Source organism: Hippocampus comes, unplaced genomic scaffold (assembly GCF_001891065.2).
Source record: "Hippocampus comes isolate QL1 unplaced genomic scaffold, H_comes_QL1_v1.1 scaffold151, whole genome shotgun sequence".
Lineage (NCBI taxonomy): Eukaryota > Metazoa > Chordata > Actinopteri > Syngnathiformes > Syngnathidae > Hippocampus > Hippocampus comes.
The window spans coordinates 1094578-1109344 of NW_017805591.1; the positions used below are offsets into that span (position 1 = coordinate 1094578).

At 40.3% G+C, this 14767-nt stretch overlaps 2 protein-coding genes across 11 annotated transcripts in view; one reads left to right on the top strand and one right to left on the bottom strand.

Annotated features, from left to right (window-relative positions):
• The window catches only part of prkacba (protein kinase, cAMP-dependent, catalytic, beta a), an 86140-nt gene that overhangs the window by 25812 nt on the left and 45561 nt on the right, over positions 1–14767 (bottom strand). The window lies entirely within an intron of this gene.
• ttll7 (tubulin tyrosine ligase-like family, member 7) overlaps positions 1–14767 on the top strand; it is a 64637-nt gene that overhangs the window by 9074 nt on the left and 40796 nt on the right. For 9 of the 10 annotated variants that reach the window (XM_019880213.1, XM_019880219.1, XM_019880215.1 and 6 more), the window contains 7 exons: positions 115–246; positions 2305–2426; positions 4145–4212; positions 4921–5079; positions 8460–8676; positions 12424–12588; positions 14063–14221. In XM_019880213.1, coding sequence (XP_019735772.1) covers positions 115–246; positions 2305–2426; positions 4145–4212; positions 4921–5079; positions 8460–8676; positions 12424–12588; positions 14063–14221 — 1022 coding nt within the window. Of the gene's footprint in view, positions 1–114; positions 247–2304; positions 2427–4144; positions 4213–4920; positions 5080–8459; positions 8677–12423; positions 12589–14062; positions 14222–14767 lie in introns of those variants that run through there. The other variant, XM_019880223.1, reaches the window with a different exon arrangement.

Consider the following 14767-nt stretch of genomic DNA (forward strand, 5'->3'; position numbering starts at 1 on the left):
ATGATAGACCACACTAGAATTCCCTGCAGAAATGAGGCACCCTTCCCACTTTTCTGTGCAAGCTGTGACAACATCAAGTCGGCTTGTTCTGATGTGTCCTGTCACTACCTCTAGAGGATCGAGGCGCATCCCCCGTGAACTTGCCATCTGTGGGCTCCTACCAGGGCCATGGCAAGAGGAAGGTGCACACCAAAAAGAAGAAGGGCATCATCAGTGCCAATGTTGCTGGCACCAAATACGAAATTGGTATGGAGTTACACTGATTTCTAACAGAATGAGCTTCGAAGTAGCAGAATTTGTGTTTGTTTTCAGGCACAACTGAAACAGCTCAACTTTATTTGTAGAGCACTTTAAAAACAACCTCAGGTATTGGTGGATGCTATACATAAACTGAAAATCAGACATATGTATATTAAAAAAAAAAAAAACAACAAAGATAGTTAAAATAATAAATAACATAAAAAGACTAAATACAATAAATAAAATGTTTAAACAACTTAGAGTCATTAAAACAGTAAATCAAAAAGCATCCCAGGATATTGGAAAGCGAGCGGGGGCCTATTTTGGTAGAAAGGCACCCATGTGCTCAACGTAAAAATGGGCGCAACTTCATTTCCATGCCATGCCAGACCAAGTCAAGTTTTGGTTTGGGGTTCGGATACACGGTCGTAGGTGCAAGGGGGTCTCCAATTGCCCATATATCATGCACGGCAAACTATATCATCCGCAAGGGGAGCTCTTGCAGTTCACCTGTTTAAGCGCATTTGTGTAGCCTAGGAAAATATAGAAACAAGAAAACTCAAGCCATGCGCAATGTGAGACTGCATTTTGCGCTCGATTGTGATCCGGCACAAATCTAAGGCTGAGCAGTCCATTTTTTCAGTCATATACTTAACGTAAATTCAGTAATGTTTCATAAGTTCATGAGAACAATTCTAATTTCCACAGATGAAAATATTTACCAAGGAAACCAAGGTAATAAAAAGTGTGAAAGCTTGAAAGCTGGACTCAAAATGGCCCATTGCGGTTTAGCCTGCCAAAATGGTGACATTCAACATCTTCATTTAAAGCTAGATGAGTTTCAGCATGGTGAAACTGCTTGTGTGGAGGCAATCCCTGCAATTTTTTATTTATTTTTTTACTGAGGTAACCTAACTTGGCAGTCAGTGTTTTTGAGACAGGCTAAAACAGCGCAGTAAGCACTCCTACCATGCTGGCTATATTGTGTGGCGTCAAAGCTCTCAGGGGTGAACTACAACCTTTGAAACTAAGGAGTCAGCAGCAGTGTAACAGAAATCAGGGCCGGTCAGAATCCAGCATGTAGATGGGAATCAAGAAGCTGTGAATCATTTTGCTTGCTGTGATCAGATCCTCATTGGCCCTGTTAAGGAGACAGCTATGCACTATGTCCAGTGAAAAGTAACACTAAAATCTTAACAGATGAGCCATTTATGCTGTGTCCTTTTCTGACTATGTTTGGGAATGGAACAGGTGAAAGATCAAAGATAGTTGTATTTTTCCTTATACCTGCGAAGGGGTGCTTGTGTATACTGTGGGTCTCAGGGCTTGTGTTCAGTGAGGTGGCTAAGACAAAATTGATTAAGACTCGGGTCTCATGTAACTTAATGGTAACTGTCAGCACAGGCCTGCTGCGATGTAAATCCTCAAGTTATCAAAACACAGTTACCATCCACCAGCGTGAACAGATTGATGAAGTTACAACGCAACCGTTTTTTCTCCCATTCAAGTGATACCATGCAACATTAGGCAAGCTGGCATCAGGTTTGTGTTGGGTTTCGAGAAATGAATTAAGATGCTATTTTGTTTGGGCATCTGAAGCTTTCATTACTCACTGAATAATGAATAGTTGCTGGATTAATGTCCAAATGGGCTCGACACCAATCTCTCATACTGTAGGTGTTCTCGTGGGATTTGAATGCATTAAGTAAAATTAATATATACATTTGTTGGGAGCCATGGCTGACATTTGATCTGCAACCATTTCATGACTAGTTAATATTGCTGAAAGGTTTTGATCTTTTGAATCAGCATGCGGGAGATCGTTTTAGTGAAATGATTTTGTGATGTGTATCTTATTTACACTGTGCGCATTTTTCATGAGGTATTCATGTCATTATTAAATAAACCCTAAAGTATTCTTATCATGGAAATCTACTGAAATACTTTTTTCTGTTTTGCCCGCGACTCTGTTCAGGACAAGTGGTGTTGAAAATGAATAAATGAATGAATGAATACCTTCTTTGCCTGCTCTACTCCATTTTAATGTCAGTCTCTTCCCACCAGTTCGCATAGTCATCAATGAGATGGATTTTTTGAAAACACGAGATGAGGACGAGACTGCCAATCTCATCTGGAACGACTCGGCTGTACAGCATGAGAAAATTGCAGAGCTCAGGAATTATCAGGTACTCCGCATGGCTATCTTGTCAAGTCAGCACACCTTGGGGGCCGCATCGGCAGTGGGCTGAAGGTGTTAGAAGAAAAAAATATTTTTGGTTTTATTGTTCGAGAAAGTTGTAGCGCAAACAGAATAATATAAGACCCATCATACAATTTTATGCAGAACAACCAACATACACATCATGAAGTGTTGTTAGAATTACTTGCAGCATTGAGGGAGGATTTTCCACCAATATTCTTTTGAGGAAAAGGTGGTAGAGATTCCTTTAAAACAAAAACCTAGAAGTAAATCATTTATAAAAAGCAAAGGTGTGGTCTTAAAATTTCCAATCTACGAGAATTAAGAACCGAAATGATTTTTCCGCCTTATTCCTTATATTGTAATTCTTCTTGGTTGACACAAAACCGTTTTAATTCATTCTTGGAGGTCCTGGAGCGGCTGACAAATTCCCAACAGAATATTATATTTCATTTTGAATTGTACAGAAAGTCATTGCAGATTAGCAATGAGGATTATATATGAACATAAAAGACATAAATAAATGAGCACACTATATACGGAGATGACGGAATGGGAAACTTTAGGACAAATAGACTGGATGAGACAGGAAAGAAGCGCAACAGGAAGACTCACAGATTCTGAGCAACGTGACTTGTCTTAGTTCTCGGCAGCTAGAATAACGAGGGGTAAACATGTCTCCAGTTTCAGTCAAGCCAGTTTCTTAATACCATCAGCAGCAACGTTTCTTTTGGGTAGAATACTGAATATTGCTTAATATAGACACTGAAAAAAATGGTGCGTTGACTAATTCTTATTTTGGCAAGCGGCTGCATAAAATGAAATCATCTGGATCCAGATACATTTTTTAAGTAGATGTATAATCTACTTCAAAAAATGCATCTGGATCCAGATGATTTTATGTCGTGCAACCACGACGAAATAAAATTGAGTAAATTTAACAAAAACTTTTTTCCGTGAATGTAGATGATGCATCCCATAGAATATATTGTACATTGTAAACAGTTATGCCGTTTATTGCTGTGGTGTGTCATATGATTATTTCTCAGTTGAAAAAAAAAAATCCCTCTATAATTGGATTTGATTTCCTCTCACAAACTGCGGTGTCCTGCAGAATTGGCGTAATTGCGCAATTTCTTCCCAATGCCTAATTACATCTGTCTCATTGGGATAATAATCACATATCCTTTTTAGACTCTGCATTTTTTTTCTTTCACTTTTTCCCCCCTTCCAGCAATGTACTATGGGAGTTTGCTGTCAAGTTTAAGTTCATACAAGCCTAATTAACACCCCTGTTCAGGCTCATTTGGTCAAAGAATACAAAAAACCCCAAAGATTTTCTTTTACCCACCACCCCCACTTTTGGCACATTTAAAGCAATACATTCAGCTGTCACTGCAGGAGCTTACGATGCAGAACCAATTACCTCGGCCCCTCAGAGCCGAGATTGATCTTTTTTTTTTTCTTGCCTCTTCCCTCCCCAACCTTTAAAGTTGGAAAAAACATTGTAAACTAAATAAGGGTTGCGAAAGGTCTCGGCGTCACCTTTTTGTTTTAAGTTCGTAATTGGGCATAAATGTCAGAACATTGTAAGCTCACTTCGGGTTGCTGCCTCTAATGTGCTCGTTTTCCGAAAGGGGCGGGGTGGAATTGAGTAGTGTAATGGCCTTAACAATGTAATTATGTCTGTCTGTTCCTCTGCAGAGAATTAATCATTTTCCAGGTATGGGTGAAATTTGCCGCAAAGACTGCTTAGCAAGAAACATGTCAAAGTAAGTTTCTCTCAAGTGCGTGTTATACATCGAAATCAAGATCCTAAAAAAATAAAAATGCAAATAAAAAAAAAATGCAGTACAGTGGAACTAAGAGCGAACACAACAGGTTCAGAGAAGCTGGTTGACCTCTGAATTCGTTCACTTTGTGCGATTAGGAAGTAATGCAAGGAAAAAAGTTGATCTTTTTCAGGTTTAAATTATGGTCATCCCGAAATGTTTCTGGGCAATCTTTTAATAACATCTGAACATTATATACAAACAAGACTAAAGGGTATTTAGCCACTAAAACAGCCAAAAGAAGTTGTCATTTTTTATTTGAAGTCCTGAATTTATGGTTGCTACTTTTTTAAAGCACGTCACCGGTTTTGAATATTCTGTCATACATGTAAAAAAAAAAAAAGTTACATTTAATTCAAATTCAAATTTAATTTTAAGATTTAGAAACAAAATGTGTACTCACTCAATTAACTTTGATGACTTTGACTCTGAGTGAGTTTTTGTATAAATTACGTGCGATATAGCTGTATCGTGCCTGTCGCGATGAGTGATGTATAGTTTACCGCGTTACGGTTTATGTCGCACCAGGTTTTATTTACAGTTTTATGAAGTGTCACAAGATGCTTAATCTTGCGATTTTCTTCATTAGAGGCATTCCACTTTCAAGCTTCAGCTGTAATATGGCACCCCTAATTTTTGTCTCTCTAGAATGATCAAGTGCCAATCCCAAGAATACAGCTTTGTACCCAAAACGTGGATCTTCCCTGCTGAGTATACGCAGTTCCAAAATTACGTCAAGGAGCTGCGACGGAAACGCAAGCAGAAGACATTTATTGTCAAACCAGCCAATGGAGCCATGGGTCACGGGTAGGTTAGAGGCAAAAACAAGTGTTCCAGAACAATCGAAAAACAACACCGATTGGGATACTTTCAGGCAGCAAAAAGGATGATTTAATGACAAGAGAGACAGGAGCCGCATGACTGAGAGAGAAAGTTGAAAGGGGAACAAATAAAGCACAAGCACAAGAAAACAAGTCTCAGACGGGTGTTTGACCCTGGCATGGAAATAGCGTAATGGCGGAGCTCAGATTGATTGTGTGGGCTGAGCGGGTGTGCTAAATCTCTTTGTTGGCCTCTTTGTCCTCCATGGTCACAATCACCATAAATCAGAACTTATTGTGGCTAGATGACACACACACACACACACACACACGCACGCACGCACGCACGCACGCACGCACGCACGCACACACACACACACACACACACACACACACACCTTTAGACTAAGCACACACACTCGTCCCTGGCACCTACTGTACCTCCTCCCCTGAAGGCATGTGCATATGAATATTGGATTCCTTTATGAGGTACCATCAGCGCACACCAGGCAGACTGGAAAATGGACAAGGATATGGGGAAACATCTCTTATTATAAGATGGGCAGACTGAAGAAGTAAATGCATTTTTCATATGTGAAATCCCAGGGGTTAAAGGATAGAAAATGTCAAACTTCCATGGTAGTTTTTTTTTTTTTTTTTTTTTTTACTATTCTGAAAGTCTAAGTATTCAGAGAACCGAATCCAGATGTCTTGAAATGTGAGCACTGTATTATGGTCTGTCATTTCAAAATGCCATTTTATTTCTAGCCACCTATGTTTAAACGAAACAGCATTAGAAATGCCAGGAACTCTCTTGACATTGTCACTAGACTATGAACTTTCAAGAAACCTGATTTGGTTTAGTCATCAAAAAAGTTACAGGAAAGTTTTTTTTTAAACATGTTTTTCTTATTTCTGCCTTTTATAATTATTAGTCACGAAAGAGATTCTTAAAACTTTGGATTGACTAACCCCTTAGACGGGAGACATTTTTTCCAAGGGCGCCCTCAAAATCTTGATGCAAAATAAACACAATTACCATGTGTACCCCGAAATGCTTTAGGAATTATACATTTTTGGAACGTTTCAACCTTAATTTCACAAGCTGTATAATAGAAAGGACCTGACGTATAAAATTAAAGGCCCCTTTATGTAGGTATGCATATTTTCTTCAATAAATTATTATTGCAAATTATTTTGTGTACTCCCAAAATGTGGTTTGTCGACACGCAGGGGTTCAAGGACCCGAGATTAAAAACCACTGGCATACAGAGTAGTAACTTTGATTCAAGTGAACAATCCAGTTTATATTCAGAGTTGTTTCTTGGGATAAAAACTAAGATTTCCCTAAATATTTTTTGTTAGCAGTTGTGTGGGAGATGTATTTTATAGTACTTCAGTATTCAACATTAGGACCAATAAATGGGGATACTGAAGTCTGAATAGCACAGTGTGCTTAACCTCTCCCTCTAATTCTCTTTTAATTTGTCGTTTCTGGCATAACGTGAGCATTACTTATAGCTCCGTGTTGCACTAAGCTGTTATTTATTAAAGAATAAAATGCAGCTAAGACTGAATTACTGCAATAGATTTGGAATATGAAAGATGCTGAGCTGAGCTCAACATCTCAACAGCACAAGGCTGACAAGATTAGAGTTCCCTCTATTTTTTTGCATGTTATGCCGCAGCAGGAAATTAAGTTAGACCTACCCCCGTAATTTATTTTGCGGTCGGCCCACTAAATGAAGGTATTGTTTGTGTGTGTGAAGTTATAAAGGCAACAAAATCAAAGTCTGTGCGATGCTTAAAAAGGAGAGATCCCCTCTGGTGCCAAATTAAATAGGCAAGGGAGAGTGGGCTATGATTATGTGACACCCAGGCTCATCAATCATGTCGTCTTCTCCTCAGCTACTCCTCTTCGACTAACTAACACTGTTAACCCTCTCCTCATCAATCAGCTGCTGTCTGCCATTTAAGGCCACTCACATTATTGGTCAGGCTTCCATCAACTTGTCCCTGTTTGGGTCTGCTCAAGAGTGCCGATAAGTGGGCAGATGAGGCGCTGCTCTTTAACGCAGCAGCCTGAGTTGGAGCGAACACTAATGTGGTGTGATTGATAAGCGTACAGTAAAAACATCACTTTGCTGTCTAACCTGAAAGAGAAGACATGACTAGTTTAAAATGACTGGAAACCTGGACTCTCTCACTTCACTTGTTGATTTTCATTCAGTGAAGCAGCGAATCAATGTGACCAAAATAAAAACAAAACATGATGGAAGCTTCAAAGCTGTGCGTGCAACCAAGCTAATCTCAGTCGACTTCTATGAGTGATGGGGATGTAGGTCAGTGGCTCTGAGTCTACATATGGTGGTTGGAGGCTGTTTAACAGCGATCCCTCAAACCACCAGCTCACATACATGCACATGCACAGACACACACACACGGACACACACGCTGCCCCGCAGATTCCGTGCACACTCACCTGCATGAATGCATGCATACAAACGCAACTCGGTCCACGTCTGTGTACTAAGCCTGAGTGCCAGTGACATGAGACCAAAGGAAATTGAATTAGAAGGAATGTAATGTAGAAATGAAGCCCAATGCCTGCTCATATTGACCTCATCGACCAGCAATGTTCTTTGATGAGGCTTTCCTCAGACAATTACAATGTTCTCCAGATGCTCACACAAAACCAGTATTGATGTTATACCTGTGTGCTTTTTGAACGTTGACTTTTCTTTAAAGGGCCACGTAATCAACAGAGTAAAAGAGATTTTGGAAGGCTCAGTGAGCTGCTGTGCCAAATAAGTCATCACTCTTAAACTTGCCATAAATCATGCCAACGGCACTTATTTAAAACCTGTTTCTATGGCAGGTCCTGCAGCAGTAGAAGGTCATATGAATACCACCAGGGCACCACGTTTCCAATCTTTTTACACCTTGGCAACTTTAATGAAAATACACAAAATCAAGCACACTAAGAAAATAAACCTTTACAGGCTTCCTTGTAACAGATTTTATTGAGTTGTTTAAATATCATGAGAAGGGTAATGTTAATCTAGGGGCTAAATTTAAAAATACTGACATAGCTAAATGTTGCATCCGAGATATATGCCTATAACCATTAGCAATTTTAAATGAATACTCTCCAAGAAAGCTGTAAAATGTGTATACAGTTTAGCTCCAGTTTTATCCATACAAGACACTGCCAATGTCATAAGTCAGTGTTCATGGTCGCTTCTATGCCATCATCTATCATTTTTCTAATTATCTTTTTGTCGTTACTATGCCATATTTTATTATTCTGCTGACGACACTCCAATTTCCCCCCCAGAGGATTAATAAAGGCTTCTGTCTATCCAGGATCTCACTTATCCGTAACTGTGAGAAGCTGCCTGCCCAGGAGCACTTTATTGTTCAGGAATACTTGGACAAACCTTTCCTAATGGAGGGCTACAAATTTGATCTGCGAATCTACATCCTTGTTACTTCCTGTGACCCACTTCGCATTTTCCTCTACAACGACGGCCTGGTCCGCATGGGCACAGAGAAGTACCATGCACCCAGTGAGGCCAACCTGGTGAGTCATTTGCCCACACACCAATACACGCATTGAGAGCACACACAAGAGAACCTCCAAAGTCAACTACTGTCCACTCTGCGACTCTGGTTGACTTCCATTTTAGTCTAATTACAAAACAAAACTCTGATAAATTTTGTTTAGTAACCATATTAACTGTAAACATCTTGACAGTTTCATGTTCTTAACTCGTTCAGTGACAGTCATTTAAAGAACTTTTTTACCCCAAATCTTGGAAAAAAAGATAAATATAAATAAGTACCTGGGACTGAATGTGTGGAGTCTGAAATGACATAAAAATACAGCTTTGGGAGTGAAATTAACGGTCAATCAAGGGTAAGAATAAGTTCACCACTGTGAACATTCTATTTTTTTTCTTTTAATTGCAATAGTTGCACTGACCATCAGGGATATTTAGACACACGTACCACTTTACTACTTACATTACTTGCCCATTTTCTTTCCCTTGGTCTTCATCATTTTCTCCTCACTGCCCTTCTATGGTGGCATAATAAAGCCAAATAAAATGCAAAAGAGACACTTGTGGACAATTCTGTGATCCATGTGATATTTTGTAATTTGAAAGTTCTGTTGTTGGTGTGGCTTTAATTCTCCTTTGTAACTTCTGATGTGGGCTGGTTTGAATTTTCTAGAATTGTAAATTTGTACAATATGCTGCGGGCCAACAAAAACAAGCTGCTGACCACAAATGGACTTCGACACCACTGGCTTGTGTGCTCACAGCGCAGAAATTTCATGTGGTGCTCTTATTTTTACAGATGCTTTTAGTTGAATGCAAATGTGTACAAACCTTGGTGCCTCGAGTGACTTTTGAAGAGGTTCCACCATAAATTTTTAAAGCTAGCTGGAAGATCAATAGTTATATATTGGATTTAAACTGACGGCACATGCGACGGACAAATATAATACAATGCAGAAGCACATACCTCCATCTAGATTTGTCACACACTCTTTACAGCTAAAGATATCTGTAACTCGCTGCAATCAAACCCAATCAAACAACATATTACTAGTATGGGGGCAAACGATACTTATGACACACTTTAGTGTAATTACAAAACAAAACTCTGATAAATTTGTTTCGTGACCGTATTAACTGTAAACATCTTGACAGTTTCATGTTCTTAACTCGTTCAATGGCAGTCATTTAAAGACCTTTTTTACCCCAAATCTTGGAAAAAAAAGATAAGTATAAATAAGTACCTGGGACTGAATGTGTGGAGTCTGAAATTACATAAAAATACAGCTTTGGGAGTGAAATTAATGGTCAATCAAGGGTAAGAATAAGTTCACCACTGTGAACATTCTATTTTTTTTTTTTTAATTGCAATAGTTGCACTGACCATCAGGGATATTTAGACACACGTACCACTTTACTACTTACATTACTTGCCCATTTTCTTTCCCTTGGTCTTCATCATTTTCTCCTCACTGCCCTTCTATGGTGGCATAATAAAGCCAAATAAAATGCAAAAGAGACACTTGTGGACAATTCTGTGATCCATGTGATATTTTGTAATTTGAAAGTTCTGTTGTTGGTGTGGCTTTAATTCTCCTTTGTAACTTCTGATGTGGGCTGGTTTGAATTTTCTAGAATTGTAAATTTGTACAATATGCTGCGGGCCAACAAAAACAAGCTGCTGACCACAAATGGACTTCGACACCACTGGCTTGTGTGCTCACAGCGCAGAAATTTCATGTGGTGCTCTTATTTTTACAGATGCTTTTAGTTGAATGCAAATGTGTACAAACCTTGGTGCCTCGAGTGACTTTTGAAGAGGTTCCACCATAAATTTTTAAGGCTAGCTAGAAGATCAATAGTTATATATTGGACTTAAACTGACGGCACATGTGACGGACAAATATAATACAATGCAGAATCACATACCTCCATCTAGATTTGCCACACACTCTTTAGAGCTAAACGTATGTGTAACTCGCTGCAATCAAACCCAATCAAGCAACACATTACTAGTATGGGGGCAAACGATACTTATGACACACACGCCTACACACTCTCGTAGGATGTGAAAGTCTATAATGTATGCACACAGCTGAGTATCGTGCATATTTCTTGTACTGTGGAGCTATCCGCCTTAATGTTCTGCATGCACCAGCTTCGTCTATTGTGTTGTGCACAGATACAAACACACCCACATACTTCTATCAAGCCCAATGTACATCAACACAAAGCGTATTGTCTTACCAAGTCCGTGACACATGATAGAATCAAGCGTGCCATGGAGATGGATGTTCAATTCCACAGAGAGTGGCTGCCAGACAGCCATCAGGAGGTAGAGTGGCCTGCGGTCACAGTGTTATTCCCTTGTAGTTAAGGACGCGGGGGCATTATAAAGAGAGGGGTGCAACAAGGCCACTAATAGGCAACCACTCAGGGATGCATCTATGGGAACTGCGGGGCACTGTAGCTCTTATCACTCTTATTTGATTCAGTTCTGTTTACACTGCATATGGCATTAACTCCCATCAGCAGTTCTCGCAGTGTACTTCTCATACACAACAGGTCTAGAGCCATACTATTTGTTTCTTTGCGGCAGCTCCGGCAGGCCAATGTCCCTACAGGAGAGAAGCTCGTTCGCAGGATGCTTTAACTGACTCACAGATGCCAATTTACTCTGCTGTTTTGTCAGCATCAATAAATGCGCTCAGAGTTAAATAAATATACAGCGGCACTGATCTTAATGCTGGGCTTTTTTTTTTTTTTTTGTCTGTATTATATGTCAGAATTATGAGGCATCAGTAAGTGTGGCGGTACACGATGCTGTCTTTCGTGCAGCCAGTAGGTGGGTTGGTTCCCAGACAGTCTCCCCACACCCAGCTACTGGATATCTCCAGTGCTGGATAATTGGGAGAGTTACGTCAGGAAAGGCAACTGAGCCAGAAATCAGGTTAGTCAATCAAGTTAGGAACATGATTCACTTTTGTGACCCCTGATGGGAGGATCCAAAAGAGAAAATTATATTAGACATTATTGTGTATAGGGGACGGGCTTTTGAACAATTTTCCTTGATCAATTCATAGGGTAAAGGGGTGGTTGACACGCTAACGTCGCCTGGTAGCCGGATCATCACTGTTTATATTATTAATATTCAATCAGTTGTTTTTCAAAATTGTGAAATGACAAACTTTGCACTTTATTTGGCATTATCTTATGGTTGGAACCAAGAACCAAACTTTAATGTTTTATTTTCTTCTGCATTTAGGCTGAAAAACGGTTTGGGCCTGAATTTGTTGGCCTTCTGCTTAGCAGTGAAGTGTGTTACGCCTTTGAAAGTAATGGCAGCGTTACATAAAGTTGCTGGACATCGGTTTCCACATCATCTTGATTCTTAATGCTAATCAAATTGGTAAATGGATCTCATATGCTCATCTCAGGTTTGTAATTTTGAGAGTATTCTGCCTCCTGGGATAATTCATCATCAATCACAAATGACTAATAATAGCAGAGTTCCCCCAATCACTAGAAATGTAGCATCCATACTATATTTAAGATTATGAGCTTTCCTTATGTATAAAGCATTAAACTGATTAAAAGGGGCATGATGGGTATCAAATACCATCTGCTGAGGGCTTCTCTGTTTTTTTCATTATTATTAATATGACTACATTCTTACTAAACAAAATATGTCATCCTTCTCACCCAACGACTGTACAGTCTTACTAAACAAAATATGTCATCCTTCTCACCCAACCTTGTCTCCTCAGAGTCAGCTCTACATGCATCTTACCAACTACTCAGTCAACAAACACAATGAGAATTTTGAACGGGATGAGACGGTGGACAAAGGCAGCAAAAGATCCATCAGCTGGTTCACAGAGTTCCTGCGCACCAATGATTACGACGTGGCCAAATTCTGGGGTGACGTCTCTGTACGTGGTTTACCGACTTACCCACTCCACATTCATATCAGACGTGCAGCAAATGCAAACAGCACATGCTCGCCGGCATCTGGAAGCACACATTCACGTATACAGTACCCATGCTGCCTGTAACACAGAAAGTGGACCAGCAAAGGTTTGACAAGATGTGTTTTGACAGATATTCGGTCAGCTTTAGAATTTTTTTTAACTGACTGGAAGGAGACGGTCAAAACATCATTCCTGCAGGGTGAGCTCGCCAGTCTGGCACTGCTCCCAGCTCATCTAAACACCTCTACTTTGCCCCCCCCCTTTTTTTCCCCCCACTTTTGGTTGTAACCCCCTCTCCCCCCTAGTCTCTGACTTCTATTGACCACGGTTGTAAAACTGTTACCTTGGTGGAAAGGATTTAGGCCCAAACAAGTTGTTATATTTTTTCTTGTGTAGAACTGTGGTAAGCAAAGAGAAAATATCATGTTTTTCTTTTTGTCTTCTGGACCTTTATGCTGTATCTTCCCATCCATTGGTGACACACCAAAGTGTCACCCACTGACTCAGCCAGATGCCCTCGACCTCTCTTGCCCTCTCATCCTTTTTTTCCCTGCTATTTTATCTGAAGTTGCACTTTGCTATTGCTCTCTGCCCACCATCCTTCGCTTTTCATCTTTGTGTTTACCACTTTGATGCATACAGACCAGGTGCCGGGCTGTTTGGACTCTTTTCCTGCAAGGAGCACAACAAGAAAGCCAGAGACCATTATAGTACCGCGACTATGTTTTTTTTAAAATGCGCCTTTCAACTCAATTGCAAGTCTTTGTACGATATATCAAGCAGTGTAATGATACTGTGAAAGTACGAGTGAATTTGACTCCGCTTAGACAAAGTATGCTAGTGAGAAACATATAAAACAACTCCACAAAACATGCGCTCTGAGTTATATTGTTCAGTGGCTGAGACAAAAACGCCCACACCCACACACTCTTCTGGCATCAAGGCTGGCATAGTGGGAGCAGGTGTCTGTACTGGGCAGCCTGTGGATTGGACAGTTGCACGGACCTACGTGAGGGACAGACGGTGGGGCTTTTGCCTTATCAGTCCAAGGCCAGAATATTGCATCCCCCTCTTGCACCCAACAGTTAGTGTTTTCTGAGCAGTGTATGGGCCAGCAACACTGCATGGGACTTGACTCGGGAGCGAAAGCTTTGTTGGAGGCAGGAGGGTGTTTGGGGGGGGGGGGGGGAAAAAACAAAAAAAAAAAGAAACGTACAGTACATGTCCAAACTCAAAAATTCTTGTAGATTATTCCCTGCTTTCTGTCTGTAGCTTTAAATATCAAAAAGTGCACTACTTGTGATGGTCGAACTGTTTGTTGTATCAGTGTTTGATGGGTCGAGAATTTTTTTCCTTTTTCAATTTGGAATTTTTTTTTTTGTTCTACCAACCTCATTTGTGACGGTGTCGTTTCTCTTTTTGTATCTCATGACAGGAACTGGTTGTAAAGACATTAATAGTGGCGGAGCCCCACGTGCTGCATGCGTACCGCATGTGCAGGCCTGGTCAGCCACCAGGGAGCGACAGTGTCTGCTTTGAGGTCCTGGGCTTTGACATAATCCTGGACCGTAAACTCAAACCTTGGCTCCTGGAGGTACAGTTTCATTGGCATCTAGAACAGTTTTGAAATAAGTATCTTTACATTGCTATTGAAATGAAAATCTGATTTTCCTCACGTTTAAATGATTTCCTCACATTTTAAATGATGAAGTGGTTTTAAACCCCATGACTGACTGGCTACCAATGTGTACCCACCCTCAAAGTTAAGAGAGCTTCTAGTTTACTCACAACCCAAATGAGGTTAAGCATTATAGTCAATGGATGGTCGGATAGCAAAATAGAGTTGCCACTCTTTGATTAAAAGTGGTATTTGATAGTATGTGTGGTTCAGAAAGAAGTGCTGCACTCTGCAGAGTCTCATCTGTCCAGTTGCTAACGGCGGCTACTGAAGTGAAGCACTGTTCCATCCAGCAGGAGAGAGGGCAATGGTGCCTCACTTTGACAGAACGCATAAACACACACTTATTTTCTTGTACACTCTTGTTCCTGGTGCACAGAAACGCTGAGACACACCCACATGGCCTCTAATGTATGTGTGTGTGTGTGTGTGTGTGTGTGTGTGTGTCTCTCTCTCTCTCTC